At 40.5% G+C, this 23,545-nt stretch overlaps 2 protein-coding genes across 5 annotated transcripts in view; one reads left to right on the forward strand and one right to left on the reverse strand.

Annotated features, from left to right (window-relative positions):
* Positions 1 to 7,717, reverse strand: part of LOC113113078 (dystonin-like) — a 154,391-nt gene extending 146,674 nt beyond the window's left edge. The window contains exons 1-4 of the mRNA XM_026279235.1: positions 7,310 to 7,717; positions 6,942 to 6,973; positions 6,436 to 6,606; positions 2,693 to 2,906 (exon numbers count right to left, since the gene is read on the reverse strand). Of these exons, the coding sequence (XP_026135020.1) occupies positions 2,693 to 2,906; positions 6,436 to 6,606; positions 6,942 to 6,973; positions 7,310 to 7,490 (598 nt within the window). The 5' untranslated portion in view covers positions 7,491 to 7,717. The remainder of the gene's footprint in view (positions 1 to 2,692; positions 2,907 to 6,435; positions 6,607 to 6,941; positions 6,974 to 7,309) is intronic.
* A 5,378-nt stretch (positions 7,718 to 13,095) lies between these two features.
* Positions 13,096 to 23,279, forward strand: znf451 (zinc finger protein 451). Of its 4 annotated transcripts, XM_026279238.1 has the most exons (14): positions 13,170 to 13,388; positions 13,483 to 13,573; positions 13,689 to 13,772; positions 14,575 to 14,688; positions 15,699 to 15,810; positions 15,903 to 16,050; positions 16,131 to 16,257; positions 18,575 to 18,734; positions 18,855 to 19,002; positions 19,185 to 20,641; positions 22,410 to 22,490; positions 22,599 to 22,676; positions 22,799 to 22,830; positions 23,117 to 23,279. In XM_026279238.1, exons 1-13 carry the CDS (start codon positions 13,384 to 13,386, stop codon positions 22,810 to 22,812), a joined length of 2,619 nt encoding a protein of 872 aa, XP_026135023.1. In that variant the 5' UTR covers positions 13,170 to 13,383; the 3' UTR covers positions 22,813 to 22,830; positions 23,117 to 23,279. The 4 variants fall into 4 exon arrangements, with proteins under 4 accessions (XP_026135024.1, XP_026135023.1, XP_026135021.1 ...); XM_026279239.1 differs by lacking the exons at positions 13,170 to 13,388; positions 22,799 to 22,830 and adding an exon at positions 13,096 to 13,163; XM_026279236.1 differs by lacking the exon at positions 22,799 to 22,830.
* The last annotated feature ends 266 nt before the right edge of the window (positions 23,280 to 23,545 follow it).

Here is a 23,545-nt window from a genome sequence, read left to right on the forward strand (position 1 = left end):
TAGCTGTAACATAAACTGAAGCACATGACACATGAGCTAAACTGAATACTGACAACACACTGAATATCACACTGCTTCTGACCAGACGCTTTAAACTTCAGGAAAAAATGATTCATTTTCATCACAAGTCAAAAAAACGTTTCCACTGAGGATTTTTCAGGAATTATAATATTTTATTAAAACTATATTTTGATAAATATTGCATACTGTTCTTAACTAAGCATTGTTAAAATGCTGCATATAAATAAAATGATTATTTGTCATTCTTAGGTTTTTGTTTCATGCAACTGACAGTAGAATCATTAATAAAATCACACTTTTAAGTAATTTTCAATAACACATTCAATTAAAGGGTGAAAAACACTGAGGTATGTTCATTATCCCTTGATATTTTCTAACGGTGCTTATCCCGCTCTTGTTGGCACACAAACCTGTTCACAGTGACCAATAAACTAGCTCTGATAACCTCTGACCTCAAGTCAAGCACACCTGACAGCCAGAACAAAACGTGTCTTACACCTACACCGAGACAAACTCTAGAAACTCAGGAGTGTTTGGGAGCTGTTTGCCTCAACATTAAACATTGCTTTTCAAAACAGTCACACACTCATGGCTTCGGAAAAATAACAACTGTTTTGTAACCATAGATTTATGCAATTCAATTAAAAGTATGCACTGTAGGAAATAAACAAGTTATAGATAATAAAGATAAGAACTTATTTGTCAAGCTTACTGCCTCCAGAAAGCAAAACACACAGAATCAGAGCGACCCTACATCATATGACTGCAGCAGCCTCACACACACACACACACACACACACACACTGTGAGCTTACTCTACAGCTGATAGACACTCATACAAGCTACAAATCACCAAAAACATCCCATCAGCTTCACCTGCATGCTACACATTCAGGCAGGGCAACATGTGTTTCTGTGCACAGGTGCATGTGTATATTTCCTCAGAACTGCATCCAGCAGATGATAAGTGTATGAGCATCACCTTAAGTGCACGAGGAGGAGATGCTAGAGCGGACAGGACGGGTGGGACACAACACACTGATGTAAGCCACACAATATTACAAACATCTAACACAATCATCTGAGCACACAAACAGAACAATCTTTCTATATCTGTCAGACAGACCGACGTCTTTATTAAACTGTGACAAATTCATACCAGGTCAGCAAATCTGCTACCAAGTAACCGGTTTCTATTCAGTAAACAATGAAACAATGTATGAATTACTGTAGGTATGCATCACGCTGATGTTCTGACACCGTTAACCGTCTCGCGGTTATTTAAGTAAAATGAATTGAACGAACGGCCGAGCTGGACTGATTCTTTACCTTTATATTTCTCAAGCACGTCCTCGTACGCCTGGAGATAGTCCAGTTCGTCGGCGAGCCTACACGGAGCCGGTCCGTAGCGGGCCATTGGCGGAGCGGTCGAGGCTGCTCATTCACCGGACGCGCCTGAGAACTGAAGCCCTGCCCGGGATCCGCTGCTCGGGGACCGGCGACGCCCCTGCTGCTCCCTCCCAGATCCGCCGACCGGCCAATGAGCGGGCTTCTCACCCGGTGCCGGTCAGAGGACGGGCTGTTATCAGTGACTGTCGTTCACCGTGCCAGAAAACCCACAGTAAGCTCTTGAAAATAACAGCAGTTTTCACAACATGACTTTGTGTCGCGTGCTTATTTGACTGCTGCTGCTCTTCTCGACTCTGTTCATGTGTGCTCAGCATTCGTCTGGAGTGCTATTTTTATCACATGTCCGACTACATAAAGGGCAGAATGTGTCATGCACAGTCATCCTCTATTTTAGAGGCTCAGGCTGGTGGTCACTGCCGCGTGTCCGTGACACAAGCGAGGCGCGCGCGCGCGTGCACTCCAAGGTCCTAAAACCGGAATATTCGCGCTTGCAACAATGATGAACAGAGGCTGTTTGTGCACTCAAAAAAAGATACAAAATGTGACAATGGGCCTGTACCATTTCAAAAGGTACTGATAGGCATATGTACCATTTTATACTTTATGTATTGATATTTGGCTATAAGATATTAATATGCATCAAATGGTCCTGCCCCAGTGACAGCTTTTGTACACTTTTCTCTGAGAGTGTGTATATAGGCTATTAGTATAGATAGATAGATAGATAGATAGATAGATAGATAGATAGATAGATAGATAGATAGATAGATTATGAGATATTATTATGGTATGTCATATTGAATCTCATGTTGAATAGGTCATAAAGCTACAGAAGCCTAAGAGGGAATGTCCTCTCATTCCAGAGCAGGACACATGCAGATACAGATTGCTGATTCATCTTTCAGCCTTGAGCTTGTGAAAACAACTGATTGCCAGCTAGCAAAACAGATCCACGGTGCATCAGAAGAAACTTTGAGCGTATTCTTTTTCATTTTATGATGACAATGATGATGATGACCTCCAGATTTTACATGTAAGGATCAGGTGTTTCCAGTGCAAGACATTTAAAGCACCACCCGTGGCATTTTTAATAGCTACCCAAACCACCCTAAAGTTAGTTCTTCATCGTTTATTATTGGTCCAACTCTTCACACGTGTAGTTCACTGACTGCTGCTTGATTAAAAAGCAAACATCAGGCCTCATCGTTTTCTCTGCTGGAGTCTAATGAATGGACGTGCACCGGGAGATTTGGGACCCTACCTGCGATCCTGAGCACCGCTCTCTCGGCGGGATCGAGCACGGATCCTCCCTGGATCTTCCGCTTCGAGCGCTCGTGTCTGGGTAGATTCCACGGTAACGTGTCCCCCGGTGCTGGCGACCCCGACCCAGATTTCACACTGTACTCTTCATCATCGGAGAAATCTGCCGATGAAGACATAGAGCAGCGCAGGGACGCGTTCCCAGACCCGGAGCTCTGTGTGAAGAGACAATAGAAGGCAATGAATCGCCTGTTCAGCACAGGAGCGCACACAAAAACATCCCTGCGCGTGAACGCTACATGTTATCTCACCATCACTGCGCGCACAACACACCGACATGAAAATACACATCTGCTCTTCGCACATAAGACTCAAATGATCAGAGATCAACAATAAAACACAACCCCCATCGGGATGAGTCGCATGTGGCTCCCCCGCCAGGACAAGGCAGCACTCACCGCGGTGTACATCTCTAAAGGATGCGCAGATATCCTACTTCCACTTGTCATGTACAAACGATCTCATTTTGGATAGAACCACACCCTTGTGGCTGTAACTCCGTCGCGTGTCGCTCGGTTAATCCAAAGCATGAAATGGTGCGAAGTCCCCCAGAGAGAGATAGAGACAGACAGAGAGAGAGAGCAGCACACAACCCCACGGCGTCACCATGCACTGACACGCGCAGTCTAGAACCACGGACAGGAGCCAGGATCCTTCGCTGAGCGGAATCTGCTGTGGTCCTACAGCGCCATCCCTGGAAGCGCGTGCGCGTGCACTGCTGCTGCCGTCACCCTGCGCGCATCCTCACGAGAGCTGCTCTCATCTCCTCTGCTGTTTCCAGCAGCTTTTAACAAAATTACCAGTGACCAGTAATACATACCTTTCAAAGAATACATTATATAGCAGAAAAATCTAATTATTTTCTAAGCCCCATGTCAATAGAAATTTCAGTGTAGTTTTCTGAGACCAGGACCAGTTGTTTTATACACTTTTAAGAATAAAGTTTTCAAAAGGGAGTTCTCACAGCATTTTAATCATCTGAAGAACCTTCTTCCTCTTTAAAGAAACATTTGAGCATTTTATAAAGTTCTATGTTAAAGGTTCTTCATGGAACCATCAAAGCCAATAAATAATCTTTATTTTTAAGAGTGCATCATAATTTTCTATGTTTTTAAGTTGTTGTTGTTGTTGTTGTTTTGTTTTTGTTTGTTTGTTTTTGTATCTTGTCATCTTCATTTTTTGATCTTTGTGAATTATGTTTTTGAAAGGCATTAAATAACATATAATACATTTAAAATACAGATGAATAGAGGAAAAAAGCTTGTGTAGTGTGTTGATTGTAGTGTGTTGAACTTCTTTTGTTGTGTAGTCAAGACATTAAGCTTTGTTAAAAAAAAAATGGATTACAACAATTACTATTAACACTACTCTTGAACATATTCATGGAAGTCAGAGGTCTGCAGACTCTCGCTGACCCCTCAATCTTGAACTTTTAAGTATGACAACCATGTGAAGGCCTGAATGTGAGGGGACAGCTGCGAGGCTGGTGAGGGCTGGTAGTCAGACAGCATGTGCTACAGCCGGTATATGGAAAAAGAAACGCAATACACAACATATTATTAAAAACAATAGGATACAATACTGATATGCTTGTTCATATGTTTCCAGATTTACAAAAATGAACTGCTTGATTATTCACAGAAGAAGCACTGTAATACTTCCGTTATATATTATGCATGACAACCAATTTCTGATTCAGCAAGTGTCCAGACATACACACATACTACAGTGTTCTGGATTTCATTAAAAAAAAGCACAGTATCTAATTTTCATATAAGGTTTGTGCCCTTCATAAGAGTAAATTAATATCAGTACAGTATTAAAGATGAAAGATGTTTTTGGAGAGAACTTTCACAGATAATCAGTCACTGTGTGTGACATTCAGATCAAAGTAGCAGAAAGACAGACTACTTTCACTACATTTATATATTCCTTTATGTGTGTCTGTGTGTGTGTAAAGTACATGTACAGGTATATGTGATTTTCAGCATGTATGTGATATTTAGATAGCACACTGAATCTGACCAAACCTACTATCACCATGAACTTCAGTCGAGTTGTGGCAGGTCATAGGACATTACAAAGATTTAATATATTCAAAAGCAAATTATTGTCTGACACCACTAGTGAATATGCTTCTCTTCTAGAACAAGACCAGAGCTGGCATCAACTTCACAAGCAGAGCAAAGCTGAGCATCATCTTCTCCAGCATGATTTAAAACAGTTTCAAAGAACATCTGATGTACAAGAAGAAAGCTAGACATTTTACATCATTCTTCAAATATGTTCTAAATTCTAACACGTTCTCTATATTTCCAGGATAAAACAAAAATCATAATTTACAACCTTGGACATTTTTCAAAGTTGTAAATAAAAAAAGATTTCTTGTTTTACAAGACAATACTGTTTCGGTCTTTAACATTTAATTTAATGTGTTACTTGCCGGGGTTTTTTTTTTTAATGATTTGTGAAATTTACTGAGTGAAAATTGCTCCAAAGCAAATCCTACCCCAAATAGCAGGTGCAATACTTTGCCTTCTATCGTACTATTATTGATTGTGCCTCCAATGACAAAGATCAAGTTCTGATGTAAGGTAATACATCGAAGCAGCTTTACAGTACACTTATTTCTGGGATATTTTTGGAGAATGCCCAGACAATCTCGATGGCTCTCACCACTGCAGTGAGATGCCATTATCGATCAAACAGAGAGCACAGCAAAGTTGAGATGGACACTGTTCACTAGCATTTATACAGTAAAGCAGTTTAAAAGGAAGAGCTTATATCGAAGGGAGGAAGAAGAAATGAGTAGCATACCGAATCCACATATGCAAAATCACTCTTATTCTGAGTATAATATCACTTATAAAGGGCCTTGGATCACTTTCCTGCCTTTCTTAAGAGTCCTGTTTCTACTTGAGTCAATTAACTGTTTCTGCATTATGTTCCTATAATTTCCACATATATGATATTAGAGCGGTTTAAAATCTGGTATATACCCTAAACATTATGTGTCAGTACTTAAAGATCATGCAAGGAAAATCAAAAGCTAATTCAATAATGATGTGATATTACAACATCAAATTCTAGTGTACTGAACATTGATTTGATTTATTTATTGGTTACATTGGTTACATATGATGACACTAATGAGACATGACTGACAATACAGAAATGGTCTTGTGGTCTTTATAATTTGACACGTTCAAAGAGGATAAAGATCTCATATTTTAAAATATATCCTGGTTATATTGGAGAATCACCATCAGTAAGACTGAACACAAGATGCATTTTCATGTTTGCATGTTAGCATTTGAGTCGCTCAGTCGATGAGGAGTGACTTAGCAACTTCAAATCAATATGAAACACCATAATAAAACAGAAAATTAATAAGGTTGATTTGTATTTCATGTTGACTAGCTTGGCTTTTTAGCTACAAGTCAAGAAACTCTTCCAAATAAAGGTGCAGTTCTCAAAGTTCCCCACAGTTCCCAGAAGAACCTTTCAGTTAATGGTTCTTAGAACAACCATTGCTTTCTTAGGTTATTGGGAAGAACCCTTTTCCACTATAAAGAACCTTTTGTGCATTGAGGAACTCTTCATGGAACCATAGATGTCAATAGAGAAGCTTGATTATGAAGAGTGGACTACGAGTGAAGGCCTCACAGATGAGGAGATACGTACCGGTTTGCGTGTTGGCGTGAGCTGCACGGACTGATAGAAGTCTGGCTGGACTCTCTTCTTCACTCTGCGCTTCCTCAGGCTCGAGTCCGGCTCGCTCTCGATCAGCGGCTGCTCTTCAGGAACGCGCGCGCGTGCGCTTCTCCTCGCATGACGTGGACTGTGACGACAAACCTGTCAAACAATGACCATAACATCATCGCAGAGCAAGAACTGTTGAGTGCTACAAATGATTGCAGTCTTTCGTTGTTTATTAATTTTGACATATTTACTTATAGTTAGCATGTAATAATATGGAAGTAGGCTAGTCCTTTCTGAATTATTTATCAGTCACACATGCGCAATGCGCATTTCACGCAGTTGCTTAGGATACTACGTCTTCCTCAAGATGAAAGTAACTAAATAACAGTGAAACAAAACATTGCATTTCTTGAGAATGTCATTATTTTTGGATGCTTTGCTCTACTTTTCTATGACCTTGACAGAGAGAGCAAGAGAAAGAGATTTACCTCAGAGCGAAAATGATGCGGCCGGAAACCAGCTTCTAGAACAAATGGGAATGAATGAAACAAACCCCACATGCATTCAGTCATATTGTGTCTTAGAGATGCTCTTCACATAACTTTGTCTGCTCTTGAAATAAAGAAGACTTTATTAAACACACAACGAGAACAAACGATGAAAAGCGATCGCTCGCGCTCGCATGCGGCACTCAAACGCTCGGATGATGATCCCAAACGAAGACAGGAGGGAAGGAAAATGTCTACTAAACCCTGTCGTTGTACATGCAGCATGTGTGCTAGCGCTATGACATCCTACAGAAGAGAAGCAGACATATATATGGTGGAGATGACGCGACGCGTCCGGCGCTACTCACCTCGGCTCCTCGAGCGCCTCGTGAGAACCGATTTTATGGGAATTTTCTCATCACGGAGCTTGCGATGCCAGCAGCTGAGAAACACGATCGCTGCGACAGTTCCTACCAAAAGCAATAATAGCAATAATACACACTGGATACTCAAGGGTCTCAATAAGACCAAAAAAGCCGCAGCAATCATTGCGATGTAGGACAGCCACTCCTACACGTCTGCGTCCTCTCCTTATATAAACAGCCCACTATGAGCGGCTATTTCATGCTGTAATGCCTCACGTGTAGGTCCTCGACATATAGTCTGTCTCGTGGTGTGTGTACTTCAGTAATGGACCAGCACAAGCCATGACTCAGCAGGAGAGCTCACGCAGGGCAGGGCAGCATCAGCATCAGCAGCATCAGCATCATCTGAGCTCAGCAGCGCTGATCTGGAGCTCCTCGGTCTACATGCGTGTGGAAGTGTCCACGTGATGTGCTTCTTTATAAACTCCAGCCATCTGACCAAAACATGGCTTTAGTGTCAGCTCTTTTATAAGGCTTCATTTCTGGGACGTCTTAAACTTAGCTGGAATTTCCATATAGACGGGTTGTTTACAGTTATAATGATATGCCAGAATGTTACTGTAAGAAATAGGTACAGTGAGCATAGCATAGCATTTTGTAACTGTAGGCTATATTTTGCATGCAAGCTTTGTCAGCATTATAATCTGCTCAAGTCTACACTGGAGCAACAAATTAAACTAAAAAACAGCATGGCAAATGCTAAATAAATAAAACAAATCCAATAAACATATTGGATAATAAAAAAGAAATATAGCCTAGAATAACTATAAAAATAAATTGATGCAAACATTTCTGGGGATGCCCTTAAGGGTTTCACTTATACATAGGGTTGATTGTATTAAGGATATTGGTGCTAATTATATTTTACAGTAAACGTATATGTTTGGGCTTATATAATACTACTTTTCACTGTATTTTATAAGGGAAATACTTTATAGTTATAAAACAAATATACTGTTGTTGTTGTTGTTGTTGTTGTTGTTGTTGTTTTTATGTGTATAAAATTGCATGTGGTGTCTTGATAATCAGATACTGTATTAAAAGAGCTCAGTAGATTACAAACTGTAGTCTGTTTTCAAATTACATGGCAAAACTAAAAGCATGCAAAATTAAATGTAATGGATTACGTTACTAACTACAGTTACGTAATCCATTACATTTCATTTTAGGTAATAGGCTATAATCAGACTAATTTTTGATTACTTTTAGATTCTGACCTAACTCGTTTGTCATATTGATTTAAATAGGATAATATTATACCATATTAATATAAAAATGCCAGGAAAAGAAAATATATTACATTTCTTGTTATTAACATAATGAAGTGCACTAAACATCAAGGTTTCCCAAACTGTGGCTCGTGAAAGAACTGCAGGGGGTTTGTGAGTTTAATGAAAAGCTAATAATTAATTAAATCATAAAATTTTTTTAAATTAAAATAAATTTTAAGATATCAATCAAAATAAATAACTTACTATATATATATATAGACTGCTCTCCTTAGAGTTACAAATGACCTGCTCTTATCATCTGATCATGGTTGTATCTGTATTATCTCTATATAGTGCTACTGGATCTTAATGCTGCATGTGACACTATTGACCTCAAAATTGCACTAGAACACTTTGTTGGCATTAATGGAAGTGCATTAGCATAGTTTAAATCTTACTTATATGACCGTCATCAATTTGTAGCAGTGAATGAAGATGTATCAAAAGCCCCAGACAGTGTTTCTCCAGCCTGCCTCAAAGCCTGTGCTGTCCAGCTACCACCTATCTTCAAATTAATCTTCAACAGATCCCTGGAGCGCCCTGGATCCCAAGAAACCAAAAATCACACGACGTAATGACTACAGACTTGTTGCTTCAACATCTGTGGTCAGGAAGTCATTCGAGAGACTGGTGCTGGGCTTCTTGAAGGATATTACTGGACCCTTGCTGGACCCCCTGCAGTCTATGGAGGATGCAGTCATTATGGGATTGCACTACATCCTTCAACATCTGGACAAACCAGGGACATATGCAAGGATCTTGTTTGTGGACTTCAGTTCTGCTTTCAACACAATCATCCCAGTCACCCTTCAAAATAAACTCAAACAGCTCTCTGTTTCCACGTCCATCTGTCAGTGGATCACCAGGCAGCAGCTAGTGAAGCTGGGAAAACTCACATTCAACACCAGCACCATCCTCAGCTCCTCAGGGCTGTGTTCTCTCCCCACTGCTCTTCTCCCTCTACACAAATGGCTGCACCTCTAAAGACCCCTCGGTGTCAAGCTGCTGAAGTTTGCAGATGAAACCACAGTTATCGACCTCATCCAGGACGGAGATGAGTCTGCTTACAGACAAGAGGTTAAGCAGCTGGCTGTCTGGTGCACTCTCAACAACCTGGAGCTGAACACCCTCAAAACAGTGGAGATGATCGTGGACTTCAGAAGAAATCCCCCTGCTCTCCCCCCACTCACCATCATGAACAGCACTGTGACTGCAGTGGAGTCATTCAGATTCCTGGGCACCACTATCTCTCAGGACCTGAAGTGGGACATTCATATTGACTCCATTGTGAAAAAGGCCCAGCAGAGGTTGTACTTCCTTCATCAGCTGAAAAAGTTCAACCTGACACAGGCACAGATGACACAGTTTTACCAGACTATTATTGAGTCGGTTCTGTGCTCTTCTATATCTGTCTGGTTTGGGTCAGCCAGCAAATCAAATTTAAGAAGACTGCAACTGACCGTTAAGGACCACAGAAAGGATCATTGGTGTGCACCTGCCCAGTCTTCAGGACTTGTACAACTCCAGAGTGAAGAAACGGGCAGGTAACATCATCAAAGACCCCTCTCACCCCGGACACAACCTGTTGGGACTTCTCCCCTCAGGCAGACGCTACAGATCTCTGGGCACTAGAACATCTAGACATATTTTTTCCCCATGCCATCTCCAGCTTAAACAGCTAACATATCAATCAATCATTACCTGTGTTCTGTAATTAATTTCCGTAAATCATTCTACATCTTTAATTATTGCCTTCTCATGTATTATGTAAATACGCATACATACCTCTATTATTTATACAGTTCTATATAGTAAAAATGCACAAATCTGTACATAAATCAATCTACTGTTCTAAATTCTTTCACATTATTTATTGCAAAATTTTTTGTGTGTTTGCGCACACCTGGCGAATAAAGCTAATTCTGATCCCCCCTTTTGATCATATCGATCACAAGTGCAGTATGGAGTACCACAAGGCTCAGTTCTAGGGCTGTTACTCTTCACGCTTTACATGATCCTCTTGTGAGATATCATCAGGAAACACAGTGTTAGCTCTCACTGTTATTCTGATGATACTCAGCTCTATATTTCTTCATCCGGCAAAACATACTAATTTGATAAACAGAATGCATAGTTGATAAAAAAAAAAAAAACTGGATGATGAATAATTTCTTACTGCTAAATTCTGAAAAAAACAGAGGTGTAAATTATAGGACCTAAAAACTCTGCATGTAATAAACTAGAACACTGTTCAAGACTTGATGGCTGCTCTGTCAATTCTTCGTCATCAGTTAGGAACCAAAGGGAACACATGATATGTAAAAATTGATAGCCTGAATGCACTGTAAGTGGCTTTGGATAAAAGCGTCTGCTAAATGCATAAATTTAATTTTAATTAAATTTTTTAATTTAATTTGATAGCAAACTTTCCATAGAAAGCCATGTTTCTAGCATTTATAAAACTGCTTTTTTTATCTCAAAAATATATCTAAATTATGGTCTATGCAGAAATGTTAATCCATGCATTAATGACCTCAAGGTTATATTATTGTAATGCTTTATTGGGTGGTTTTTCTGCACGCTTAGTAAACATACTACAGCTAGTCCAAAATGCAGCAGCAAGAGTTCTTACTAGAACCAGGAAGTATGACCATATTAGCACTGTCCTGTCAACACTGCACTGGCTCCCTATCAAACATCGTATAGATTTTAAAATATTGCTTATTACTTATAAAGCCCTGAATGGTTTAGCACCTCAGTATTTGAATCAGCTCTTGTAACATTATACTCCTCTACGTCCGCTACGTTCTCAAAACTCAGGCAATTTGATAATACCTAGAATATCAAAATAAACTGCGGGCGGAAGATCCTTTTCCTATTTGGAATAACCTACCTAACATTGTTTGGGGGGCAGACACACTCTTGCAGTTTAAATCTAGATTAAAGACCCATCTCTTTAACCTGGTTTACGCTAATATTAGTCTGTTTCTCTCTTATTCCGAGGTCACAGTATAGCCACTAAATCCAGTCTGTATCCAGATCAGAGGGTCACTGCAGTCACCCAGATCCAGACCAGATGGTGGATCAGCATCTAGAAAGGACCTCTACTGCCCTGAAAGACAGCGGAGACCAGGACAACTAGAGCCCCAGATACAGATCCCCTGTAAAGACCTTGTCTCAGAGGAGCACCAGGACAAGACCACAGGAAACAGATGATTCTTCTGCACAATCTGACTTTGCTGCAGTCTGGAATTGAACTACTGGTTTCGTCTGGTCAGAGGAGAACTGCCCCCCCCCCCCAACTGAGCCTGGTTTCTCCCAAGGTTTTTTTCTCCATTATGTCACCGATGGAGTTTCGGTTCCTTGCCGCTGTCGCCTCTGGCTTGCTTAGTTGGGGACACTTCATCTACAGCGATATCATTGACTTGATTGCAAATAAATGCACAGACACTATTTAAACTGAACAGAGATGACATAACTGAATTCAATGATGAACTGCCTTTAACTATCATGTTGTATTATGGACACAATGTTTTCCTAATGAATGTTGTTCAGTTGCTTTGATGCAATACTTTTTGTTTAAAGCGCTATTTAAGTAAAGGTGACCTGACTTGACCATTAACCAATGTCAGAGAACCGTGATCATGCAAATGTGTTAATTATAAAAATTATCTCAGGGCTACTACAAGTAACCCTAAATATATTAGGTAAAAGAGGTTCAGAAAAAAAAAAAAAAAAAAAATTTGGGAATGCCTGCATTACATGTAGGCTAAATATCATGTATAAGTATTTTAATGTCTGAAAGATAAAGGCCTTCCAAAGACATAATAATATATGATTATAAGACCCTCTGAAGTCATAATGACAAAAATCATCAGTAGTTAATGCAATGTTGAAACACTTCTTACCCACGAAAATGATTTTATTTTGTATTTTATTTTTTATGGTCGAATGCAGCATTCTAAGTAGAAACTGGTCTGTGTGTATTTACACAAAACTGGAATAATTTCTGGATGTATATAAGTGGTAGGTTATTTGAGAAAGCTACATTTAAAACATGAAAAGAGGAATTAGGCAGAATCAATAAATTATTATTCATTTATGGAAATTGTGTTAATAATGTGTAGTCATGTAATCAATTAAAAAGTAACTGTCGTATTATAAAATGTAATTTAATCAAATAAAAAGTAAAGAAGTCTCATTACGTAATCCAGATTAATCAGCTCTGACAATTAATAACAGTTTTTTTTATTTATTATTTATTAAAATTGCTTATAGCCTATAGTATAGACTAATAATTTAAGAACGAGTCCTGTATGAGTTATTCAGTCATTTGTCCAGATCTTTTAAAAAAAGATAATTGTAATATTTTGTAGAAAAAAAATTACACAGTAGTTTCGTTATTATTAGTATCTAAATAATAGTAAAAGTAAAAATAATGACACGTGGTCGGGAAACTTTTATTTTGAAGGGCTCACTTCCTGTGATGCGAGATTTGATGTTCGCTTCCTACGAACTCAGTTTAGGTAATGGTTTGCTAATTTTTATTCGAATTAGCATCAGATTTTGTTATTTTGTCTTGACTGCGAGTCGATTGAGAGCGTTATCGTTGCAGAACGTCTTTCAGTTCAGTTTGTCTGGTGTGACTTTCTCTCGTTTTCCTGTCGACGAGTTGTTGACGTTCAAGCTGTTTACAGGATTGATAACATTTGATTTCCTGTAAAATGCGATCACCCTCCACATCCAATGAAGTAAAATAACAGTTAAATGCTAGTTAAAGGTTACAGCTCGTGCAGATAGTTGTTGCATGTGATTCTTCAATATTTGCTGTGTTTTAATCGTCAGTGATCGACGTGCAGCTCCACAGAGGACAGATGTGATGTCTTCTTCTGCAGTCACTGAGGACGAGCTGGAGGACGAGGTGGAGTTTGTGTCTGTGAGTCTGAGTTATTAGGCCAGTGGTTTGGATCTAGGTCTTCACACTTGGGGACTGGATCTGAGTCTGTGTTATACAGCAGAACTGAATGACTGATCTCAGCCTGGTGTTTCAGGAGGGCTCTCTGAGACCGGTGCTGGAGTGCATTGACCTGCTGAGTGATGGAGAGGATGAGGGAGGCATGTCTGCCACACACACCGTGAGTTCAGTCACACAGCCAGTACACAAACATCATAGCTCACGCCCTATGATAGCTTTATGTGATCTTCTGCTGTTTTTGCAACTGTAGTGATCCTAACAGCTCCAAGACCATGAGTTCAATTCTCAGAGATTGTGTGTGTATCCTAAATGCACTGTAAGTCGCTTTAGATAAAAGCATCTATCAAATGCAGAAATGGCATGTCAATGGTGGTGGTCTTACATTTTCATTTGCATTTTGATTGCGTCACACTCCATGGAAGATCAAGTGATATTTGGCATCAGTCAAACATGGCTCATTTAACAGCGAATAGCTTAAAGTACACAGTTCTTACAGACACCTTTCTGATACTGAAGTGTCTGTTGGGAGGCAGATGAGAAGGGCAAACAGGAAGAAGGGGTGTCAGAAACAACAAAAAAGAGAGAAAGTTTTCACTCCTCGCGCTCCTCTCCTTTAGTAACTGTGCTCCATTAACCCCCCCCCCACACACACACACACACACACAAACACACCCCTGATAGAAACACCTTGTTGTGTGACTGATGTCTGCAAGGAGTACATGTGGATGCAAGTAGGGACTGACTGCTATTTTGGAGTCGATGAGCATCTTTCTTCATTCAAGCTCTGGCAATCTTCAGATGTATTCTTTTACAGATGAAAAAAAAAAAAAAAAAAAAAAAATATATATATATATAATTTGTGGGCAAGCTCTTCATTGTATATTCTATTCATTAGTTTCTGCATGCATACACAGCATCATGTTTGTGTTTAAATGCTCTTGTTTTGTCTCTGATGTGCTCAGGTTGAGGAGCAGGTGGACAAGCAGAGGGCTCATGCTATGTCCACGCTGGACAGACTGGCACGGCAAGTAGCTGTGGAAAAACTGGAGAGACGGGAAAAGTGCAAAGCTTTTAAGGTTGGACTTTTCTCAATCCTTATAGAAGTTAAAAAAAATGCATAGGTGCACGTAGCATCACTGAAGATTAAAGGAGCTGTTCACCCAAGAATGAAAGAAAATTAGTTTGAACACATTTGGAGTAATGTAGCATTGCATCACTTGATCACCAAAGATGGGTGCCGTCAGAATGAGTCCAAACAGCTGATAAAAACATCACAAGTAATCCACACCACTCCAGTCCACCAGTTAATGTCTTGAGAGTAAAGACGAATCCATCATTTGGATGTTTTAACTTGAATCTGTCGCTTCTGGCCAGTATCCATAATAACTCTTCCTCCGGTGAAAAGAAGTCTATGCCATCCTCTCGTATCAAAATTCACAACACCCAACTATTTAGCACTGTTTTGGCTTGTTAACAGTGCTTGATCTGTGCAGATTTCACTCCTGATTCAGACCAGAACACTTTTTTTTACTGGAGAAAGCATAATTCTGGATTATGGGCTCGTAGTTTAGCAAGAAGCAACGGTTTGATGTTAAAAACATCTTAATGATGGATTTGTTTCTTACAAACACGCATCTTTTGGCTTCACCACACATTAACTGATGGACTGAAGTGATGTGGATAATTGTGATGTTTTTATCAGCGGTTTAGACTCTCACTCTGACGGCACCCATTCACTGCAGAGCATCCATTAGTGATGTGATGCAATGCTACATTTCTTCAAATCTGTTCCCATTCCCAAATCTATTATTAACAACTTAGATTGTAAGTAAATGTTCAGCAAATTCACATTTTTGAGCTGTTCTTTTAAGTGCTGATTTAGAAAAATAATTGTAAAAATAAATGTGTACGTTTTGTATAAAGTTAACTTTTGTGTTTGTAGAGCTGCTTTACAGCAGAAGTCAATCATTTGCTTCTTTGAAACTGTGTGTAGTGTCTAAAGCGCTGTAGAAATGAAGGTGACTTGCAGTGCATGTGTAGAATCATTGACATTGATGATAACTGTATTTTGTGATCTGTATCGTAGGAGAAATTGATTTCGCAGCAAGCACATGGGCGGCGTGAGCTGTCGGTCAGCCATGGTAATAGTGGCAGCAGTGATGCCAAGCGCTGTGTGGATATTTGGCTAAAGATGCCAGGTGTGTAATGTTCGTCTGACTTCATTATTTCCAGTAGTAGAGTGTGTGTGTGTGTGTGTGGTTCTCCTGCTCACGTTCTCTGGATCGCTCAGGGTTACAGCCAGGCACGGTTAACTCCAGCTCGCTGTGGAGGCGCAGATCGGCTCCCGCTGCAGCCAGATGTTCCCCTCAGACCTGCCCGGTCATCAACTGCGCCAGAGTCTATGACAATGTTCCTCTGCTCGAGGGTCATCTTAAAAGGTACACGTTCAGAAATTGCTCTGATTTTTAGGGGGATGTAGTTGAGGTCTGTTTGACCCACTTTAAGTTTTTGTTTCTAGGTTTGATCATTCCCCCTGTGACCCCACGATTACGCTGAGAGGCAGCCCTGCTGCTTTCTATGCCTGTGTGGCCTGTGGGTGCTACTTTCACTCCAAGTGTGCGTGGAAGGACCACGTGGAGTCCAAGGTTTTAACTTTCAAACTTTTCTTTCATCTTTATGATTATTGATGTTATAAGGTGGTCATAATTAATGCGCTGCGATGTTTAACACAACCCGTTTGCATTGTTTGTGTGATTTAATGCACTTATCATTGAAGCTCTACAAGTTAAACATCACCTGTGAGTGAGAGCATTATTCATAGAAATGTTAATGCGGAGCGCTAATCAGCATTTGTTTACCTGTGTTTTGAAGCAGAGTAGCCCAGAGCAGTGTTTTGTGCTAGTGAGATGAGTAAAGGGCAGTGTTGCAGCAGTGCACCTGTTTTAATGCCCTCTCAGGCCCTTACAGATAAACAGGACAGTGGTCATACCTGAAAACATGGAAGTCTGAAGGCATTGGCACTCAAATTGGAGTAGTTCACCCAAAAAATGAAAATTTGCTGAAAATGTACTCACCCTTAGGTCATCCAAAATAGATGAGTTTGTTTCTTCATCAAAAAAGATTCAGAGAAATGTAGCATTATATCACTTGCTCGCCGACGAGTCCTATATCCATATTCATGCTTGATGGTGCCCTTGATTTGAGATTTCCGCCTAATTTTAAAGCCATTAACTCAGCAAAAACTGTCCATGGTGTCAGTGTTGCCAGTTACGACGTTATAAAAGGACTATTTCAAAATACTACATAATCATAACGGGCTAATACACAGTTGTTAACTTGTGATTTTTACCTCTATATTGATATTATTTTGCTCTTCTTCTTTGTGTCACTTCCTGCCTTGTGCCCCTGATAATTTTCTTTTTTTAAATTATTTTTTTAAATTATACTTTAAGAGCACACAAAGCTATTTTAACTGCGTGAGCCATGCATAATTAGTCCGTTATGATGATGCATCATAATTGTCATAATGCAGAAAGTGTTTAAATTAGTACAACATGAGATGTTGTCAAATCTTATGGTTTTTTGTTGATTTTATTATTTTAAACATTATTGTAATCAGTTCAATAATCGATCAGTAGTAAAATTATGTTAGCTGTCAGAAATGATTAATATATGGGTGTAGAGCACACGATGGTCACAGGAGGGCACACTTCCGAAAAATAAAAAAAACTTTCGTGCATTGCATCCTCAGTCATTTAATGCCCTGGGTAACTGAATATGTTCCCTATGCCACAGGCCAGCACTGCTTCTGTGAAAAAGTAATCTCATCTACTCATCAGGAGAGAAATTTGCACTGATCAAGCACCATTTACAATCAAAAACTGTCCTAAAATGTAGCTGCAAAGAACTAGCGGCGACAAAAGCCGACGGTGTGGTGGCTTCGCATCGGTAGCATCAGATCCAAAAGGCTGTGCTCAAACCTAAAAAATGGCAACTTTTAATTTTCCATCGGTCTTGGTATACAATGTAACTACAGAAGAGTCAAGTTTTAAATAAGAAAAATATTGAAACTCTGGTGATTTTTGAGCGAGATGCTAACAGTGTAATCAGATTCAATGATCGATGCTAAGCTGCAGCTAAGAGACAGCCAAACGGTAAAAATTAGTGTTAGAAATTAGTGTTCCTCTAAGAGTGATTCAAGACCAATCTGAGAGAGGAAAATACGAAAACTTTAATTTTATGGTCATGGTCATTTTACTACAACTCAAAATGGCCAATGCCCCAAAAGGCTGATATATGAAATTTAGGTATTGTTTGATTCAGTATGTTATTCCAAATAGAACGAGACCAATCTTAAGATTTTTGGCCACACTGGTCAGAAGTTATAAGCTATATTTCTTTAATTATGTTTTGACCAGTAGGTGGCACTACTCATGTGCCCTCAGTTCATGCTTGTTATAATACATACCGAATTTTGGTCAGAATCTGCTAAAGCGTTGGGGTGAAATAGCCTCATGTCCATTTTTGTTAACAAGAACATCCTGGTCTATCTGAAATCTTTTTGCCAGCATGATCTGAAGATGATCTGAGCTACTTTTGGTGAAAATCAGGCACATCATCGAAGACAAGTCTGAAAAAAGAAAAAAAGAGATTTTTCTCAAAATTGTGAAAAATCTTAAATCTCGTAGAAGCGTGCAATTGACTCTGTATGAGCCAAGGTATCAGATTTCTTTATATATTTTTTTTTTTTACTTCTAATCATGGGTGGCCTGAGGATGAGTAATGTTTAATTTTTGGGTGAGTTACTCCTTTAAGATCAGATCTAAAGTTGAACTGTTTATCTCAAAAGATCTGTATGAAAATAGAAGTTTTTACCTCATTGTCTTATGAGAGAAATTATATATAAAAAAGAAGTGTCATGTAAGCCATGCTTTTTTCTCTTGTGTTGGATGTCATCTGTAGGTGTCTTTCCCTGACACTGATGGTCACAGCCGTTCCCAGAGCTATCAGCTGATTGTTTGCTTTGCATGTCCTGCCTGTTACCTCCTCTTCAACATCAAGGAAGAATGCCTTGAGCACATGTCTGCAAAGAAACACTACACTCAGTCCATCACTCTCTGTGGTGCGTGGTCTCATTGTGTCCAGCTGTTTCGAGACAATTTTTTCATCCTGTATCTCTGAACGATTCCTTTTTTTTTTCTTTTTATTTAACATTTTACTAATCTAATATTTTGCATTTCAGAGATGAAACCATTATGCTTGCCTATACCAGTTCCACGGTATGCAAAGAACCGTTTAATCGCTCTCTGTAAGGACGTTGACTTCACAGTCAAATGCACAGCCTGCTCTAAGGTGCTCACCTCACATATGGAGGCAAGAGCACACTTCAAGTAAGTTTATATTGGGGGTTCTCTGATTCAAATTATATTTTTCTCGGTCCGACATGACCGGCATTTGTTTAAAGGTGCCCTCGATTTTAGAGCCTGAGTACCAATGGTGCGAAGACCCTCTTTGAGTTGCTTAGTTTATTTTAAGATCCAAAAATGGATAATTCTTTTGTTTTGTTTCCCAGTGTGCACTGCAATAATGGCTGCGCTATTGTCACTGCTGATCAAAGCAAGGCTGAAATCATGAGGACGATGGCAGTCATGGGTCATTGCTCCTCATGCCCCAAACCTTTTTTTAGTTTGGATGAGATGGAGGAGCACGGAGAGCTCCTGAAGCATGAGGTGAAGAGGGTGAGCAGCATGGACAGGGCCCTTCTGTACTACAGCAACTACTGTGAAATCCAGAGTGCTCAGAAGGCCACGGCGTGTGGGAGCGATTCAGATGGGCCTTCAGTTAAGAGAAAAAGACTGGCCAGCTTAGATTCCCAACTCAAATCCAAAAAATGGTCACAGCTCGCCTGGTTCTGTGAGTGCGGCCTACGCTTCATAGAGGAGGATCAAGCAAGGAAGCACCTCCAAGCCGCCAATCAGATCTTTCACAAATGTGCGGTCTGTGGCAAGCTAATGGGCGAATTGTCCATAGCCCGCTTGCACATGAGCCGGTTCCACGGTGGTGCTCATTTGTCCAACTTCCTCTTCCACTGCAGACAGTGCAAGGTGGAGATGCCGCGGATGGAAGACATGATGGCCCATGTTGGTGTAAGCCACAGAGGGCACAACTACTACCAGGAAAGAGAAGACACAGCAGACGACTGCGTCTCGTCCAGTATGTCCCCCAAACCGTCCACCAGTGCGGAAACTGAAATCACCAGGCCAGACGTGTGCTCTAGTGTCTCGCCTCCCAAAGCCGAGTCTTGGCTTTGTCGGATGTGTGAAGACCTCTTCGACTCTGAGGCGGCGGTGCGGAAACACTGCGGTGATTTGAGCAGCCACAGTTTCCAGAGGTTTGCTTGTGGCCACTGTCCGCAGAAGTTTTTCAAGGACTCCACCCTGCGGCGCCATTGTGCCAATGAGCATGGTGGCGACATAATCCTGCGCTACTTCTGCGGGCTGTGCGATAGCATGCTATACGACACCGAGGAAGACTTTCAGGAGCACTACAACAGTCTGCACAGCCAAGATTACTACTGTTTACAAGAGGCTCCGAATAATTCCCAAGCAGCCTTGGAAAACACCACTGAGAGTCCGACTGCAAGCCCTGAGCAACTTTGTCCTTGCATGGGCTCCGAGAAATCCAGGGAGGAAAGGAAACCTATATTCACAAAGTGCATGAAACAGTTGGCCACCGAAAATAAATGCAGTTACTGCTGTCGCCAGTGTGACAAAAACACACCCACCTACGCCGAGATGAAGACGCACATCCTCCTGACACACAAGACCCAGAGCAATGAGAAGAGTTTCGATGTTCTGTGCACTGTTTGCTCACACAGCCACAAAGATATACCCAGTTTCCATTCACATTACCACAAGCATCACTGCCAGTCAGAGCCTTGTGCTTCTTCACGAGCCAGCGGCGCAGACGAGAAACCAGGCACCTCCTCCAGCATAATAAATGCCAAGGAGATCTTCCCTCAGAGTAATGGTAAGGCATCCATTTAGTATCTGGATGGATATTGAGTTACTGGGAGGTTTTTCCTCTTTATGATGACTCCAGCTGAATTATAGATCAATAATCTCCCTTCAAACTACAGCAATAAACCAACATGTACACTACCAGTCTGTATAACATCATGTGTATCATGATTTTATTATATATATATAAACACACACACACACACACACACATAGTGGGTATGGAAAGTATTCAAACACCCTTAAATGTTTCACTCCGTTATATTGCAGCCATTTTCTCAAATCATTTAAGTAATTTTTTTCCCTCAATGTACACACAGCACATCACATGGTCCTAAGTATTCAGACCCTTAGCTCAGTATTCAGTAGAAACACCCTTTTGTTCTAATACAACCATGAGTCTTTTTGGGATAGATGCAACAAGTTTTTCTCCTGGATTTAGGGATCCTCTGCCATTCCTCCTCGCAGATCCTCTCCAGGTCTGTCAGGTTGGATGGTAAACGTTGGTAGAGAGCCAATTTCAGGTCTCTCCAGAGATGCTCAATTGGGTTTAAGTCAGAGGCTGGGCCATTCAAGAACAGTCACAGAGTTGTTGTGAAGCCACTTTTTCGTTATTGTAGCTGTGTGCTTAGGGTCATTGTCTTGTTGGAAGGTGAACCTTCGGCCCAGTCTGAAGTCCTGAGCACTCTTTCCGTCCAGGATATCCCTGTACTTGGCCGCATTCATCTTTTCCTCGATTGCAACCATTCGTCGTGTCCCTGTAGCCGAAGAACCCGCCCCCCCCCCCCCCACACACACACACAGCATGATGCTGCCACCACCATGCTTCACTGTTGGTCTCTATCTTGGTCTCATCAGACCACAGAATACTTCAGGTGTTTTTCATCAAACTCCATTGGGGCTTTCATATGTCTTGCACTGAGGAGAGGCTTCCGTCGGGTCACTCTGCCATAAAGCCCCGACTGGTGGAGGGTTGCAGTGATGGATGACTCTCTACAACTTTCTCATCTCTTGACTGCATCTCTGGAGCTCAGCCACAGTGATCTTTGGGTTCTTCTTTACCTCTCTCACCAAGGCTCTTCTCCCCCGATAGCTCAGTTTGGCCGGATGGCCAGCTCTAGGAAGGGTTCTGGTCATCCCAAAGGTCTTAATTTAAGGATTATGGAGGCCACTGTGCTCTTAGGAACATTAAGTGCAGCAGAATTTTTTTTTTTGGTAACCTTGGTCAGATCTGTGCCTTGCCACACTTCTGTCTCTGATCTCTTCAGGCAGTTCCTTTGACCTCATGATTCTCATTTGCTCTGACACGCACTGTGAGCTGGAAGGTCTTAGACAGGTGTGTGGCTTTCCTAATCAAGTCCAATCAGTATAAAAAAAGGGGGAAAAAAAATATTAAATGATTTTAGCAAATGGCTGCAATATAACAGAGTGAAAAATTTAAGGGGGTCTGAATATTTTCACACTATGTGTGTGTGTGTGCGCGCTCTTGTTTTTGTGTCATATCAGGACACAACTCTGGGAGAGGGTTGACTTATGAGGACATAGCACGTCCCCATTTTTCAAAACGCTTATAAATCAAACAGAATGAGTTTTTTTTTTTTGAGAAAGTAAAAATGCACAAAGTTTCCTGTGAGGGTTAGGTGTAGGGTTGGTGTAGGGCCATAGAGTATATAGTTTGTACAGTGTAAAAACCATTACACCTTTGGGATGAACACACTTTTCACAAAAACAAACGTGTGTGTATGTATATATATATTTTCTGTTTTTGTTTTTTTCAGTCAATGAGTTTCAAGACGTAAAGAATGCCATTACCTCAAGTATTCTTGAAAAAGAGGTGACCGTTTCACAAGATGGTGATGGTAGGTTTACTTTACTTTAGTCCGTTGGGATGTTGTGTTGTAACGGAGTACTGTGATGATTCAGCAGATCAACAAAGTACATGGACAAGTAACATTATTTCTCCGTAGGTGCATTTGATCAGGACTTGAAACTGGCTTTGGCTCTGAGTGCAGAGGAGGCCAAGAAATCCAAAGAGCTGGATATTGGTAATAATTTAAACTCAACATATTTATGTAATAATGCTACCAAAAATCTTATATTTCTGAACAGTGTCAGAGCTCATTGAGAGTATGCTGTTCATTCATTAATGCGATGTTTATTTTGCCAGCTTTACATGCATGAACCGTATTATCATTGTGGGTATGTTTCATTTTCTTGGGCTTTGGCCCAGTGTGATACTTCTTGTAATAGATGGGATCTGGGGCAGGATCCATGAGCACATGTATGGTGCGGTGTTTTGTCTGTTTCTTGTTTTATGGTTTGGGTTTGACACTGAAGCATCATGTTAGTTTGAGTAATCACCGGTGAAAGACCCACAAATCATACAACAATTTTATTTGTTTGATCTTAACATTCATATTAATGAGGTTTGTTTAAAAAAAATGCCTTTTTATTTTTTACAAATATTTGCATTCTCATTTTGCAGAGATGGAGGAAGCCTTGAAAAGAAGCTTACAGGAATTTTGAAAAGGGAAGACACTATCCAAGTGTTTGTTTTCCCATGTCGTTCATGCACTGTACTGATTAAGCATGTATTTTTCTTTCTGTTTTTCTTAAGTTTAAATAAAGGAAATGATTAATTATTAAGCCATATCTTGCCTGTCCCTGTCTGAGAGATCTCGCTGTGTTCTGGTGGTTTTTATCTTTTCTGTGATGTCATCTTGACCCTAGAAATGAATCCCCCCTTCCTTTGTTTGAGTGTCCTAGGTGAACTCCTCCACTCTTGTCTGAATGAGTGTATTCTGGTATAACCAAGGAAAGACCCAGCCCATATTTGTAGATGATACTCAAGACCGCTGGAAACTGCTAGAACTTGGTCGATAGCGTTGAGAAGTCTGATTCATTTAAGCGAATC

The sequence above is a fragment of the Carassius auratus genome, chromosome 13 (assembly GCF_003368295.1).
Source record: "Carassius auratus strain Wakin chromosome 13, ASM336829v1, whole genome shotgun sequence".
Taxonomy (NCBI): domain Eukaryota; kingdom Metazoa; phylum Chordata; class Actinopteri; order Cypriniformes; family Cyprinidae; genus Carassius; species Carassius auratus.

Bases quoted from the DNA above. Each gene is read 5' to 3' on its own strand.
- znf451 (XM_026279236.1), top strand. The intron at 14,689-15,698 runs GTTGGACTTTTC...TCTGTATCGTAG, and splicing joins AAAAGTGCAAAGCTTTTAAG to GAGAAATTGATTTCGCAGCA. The intron at 16,258-18,574 runs GTTTTAACTTTC...TGTCATCTGTAG, and splicing joins AGGACCACGTGGAGTCCAAG to GTGTCTTTCCCTGACACTGA.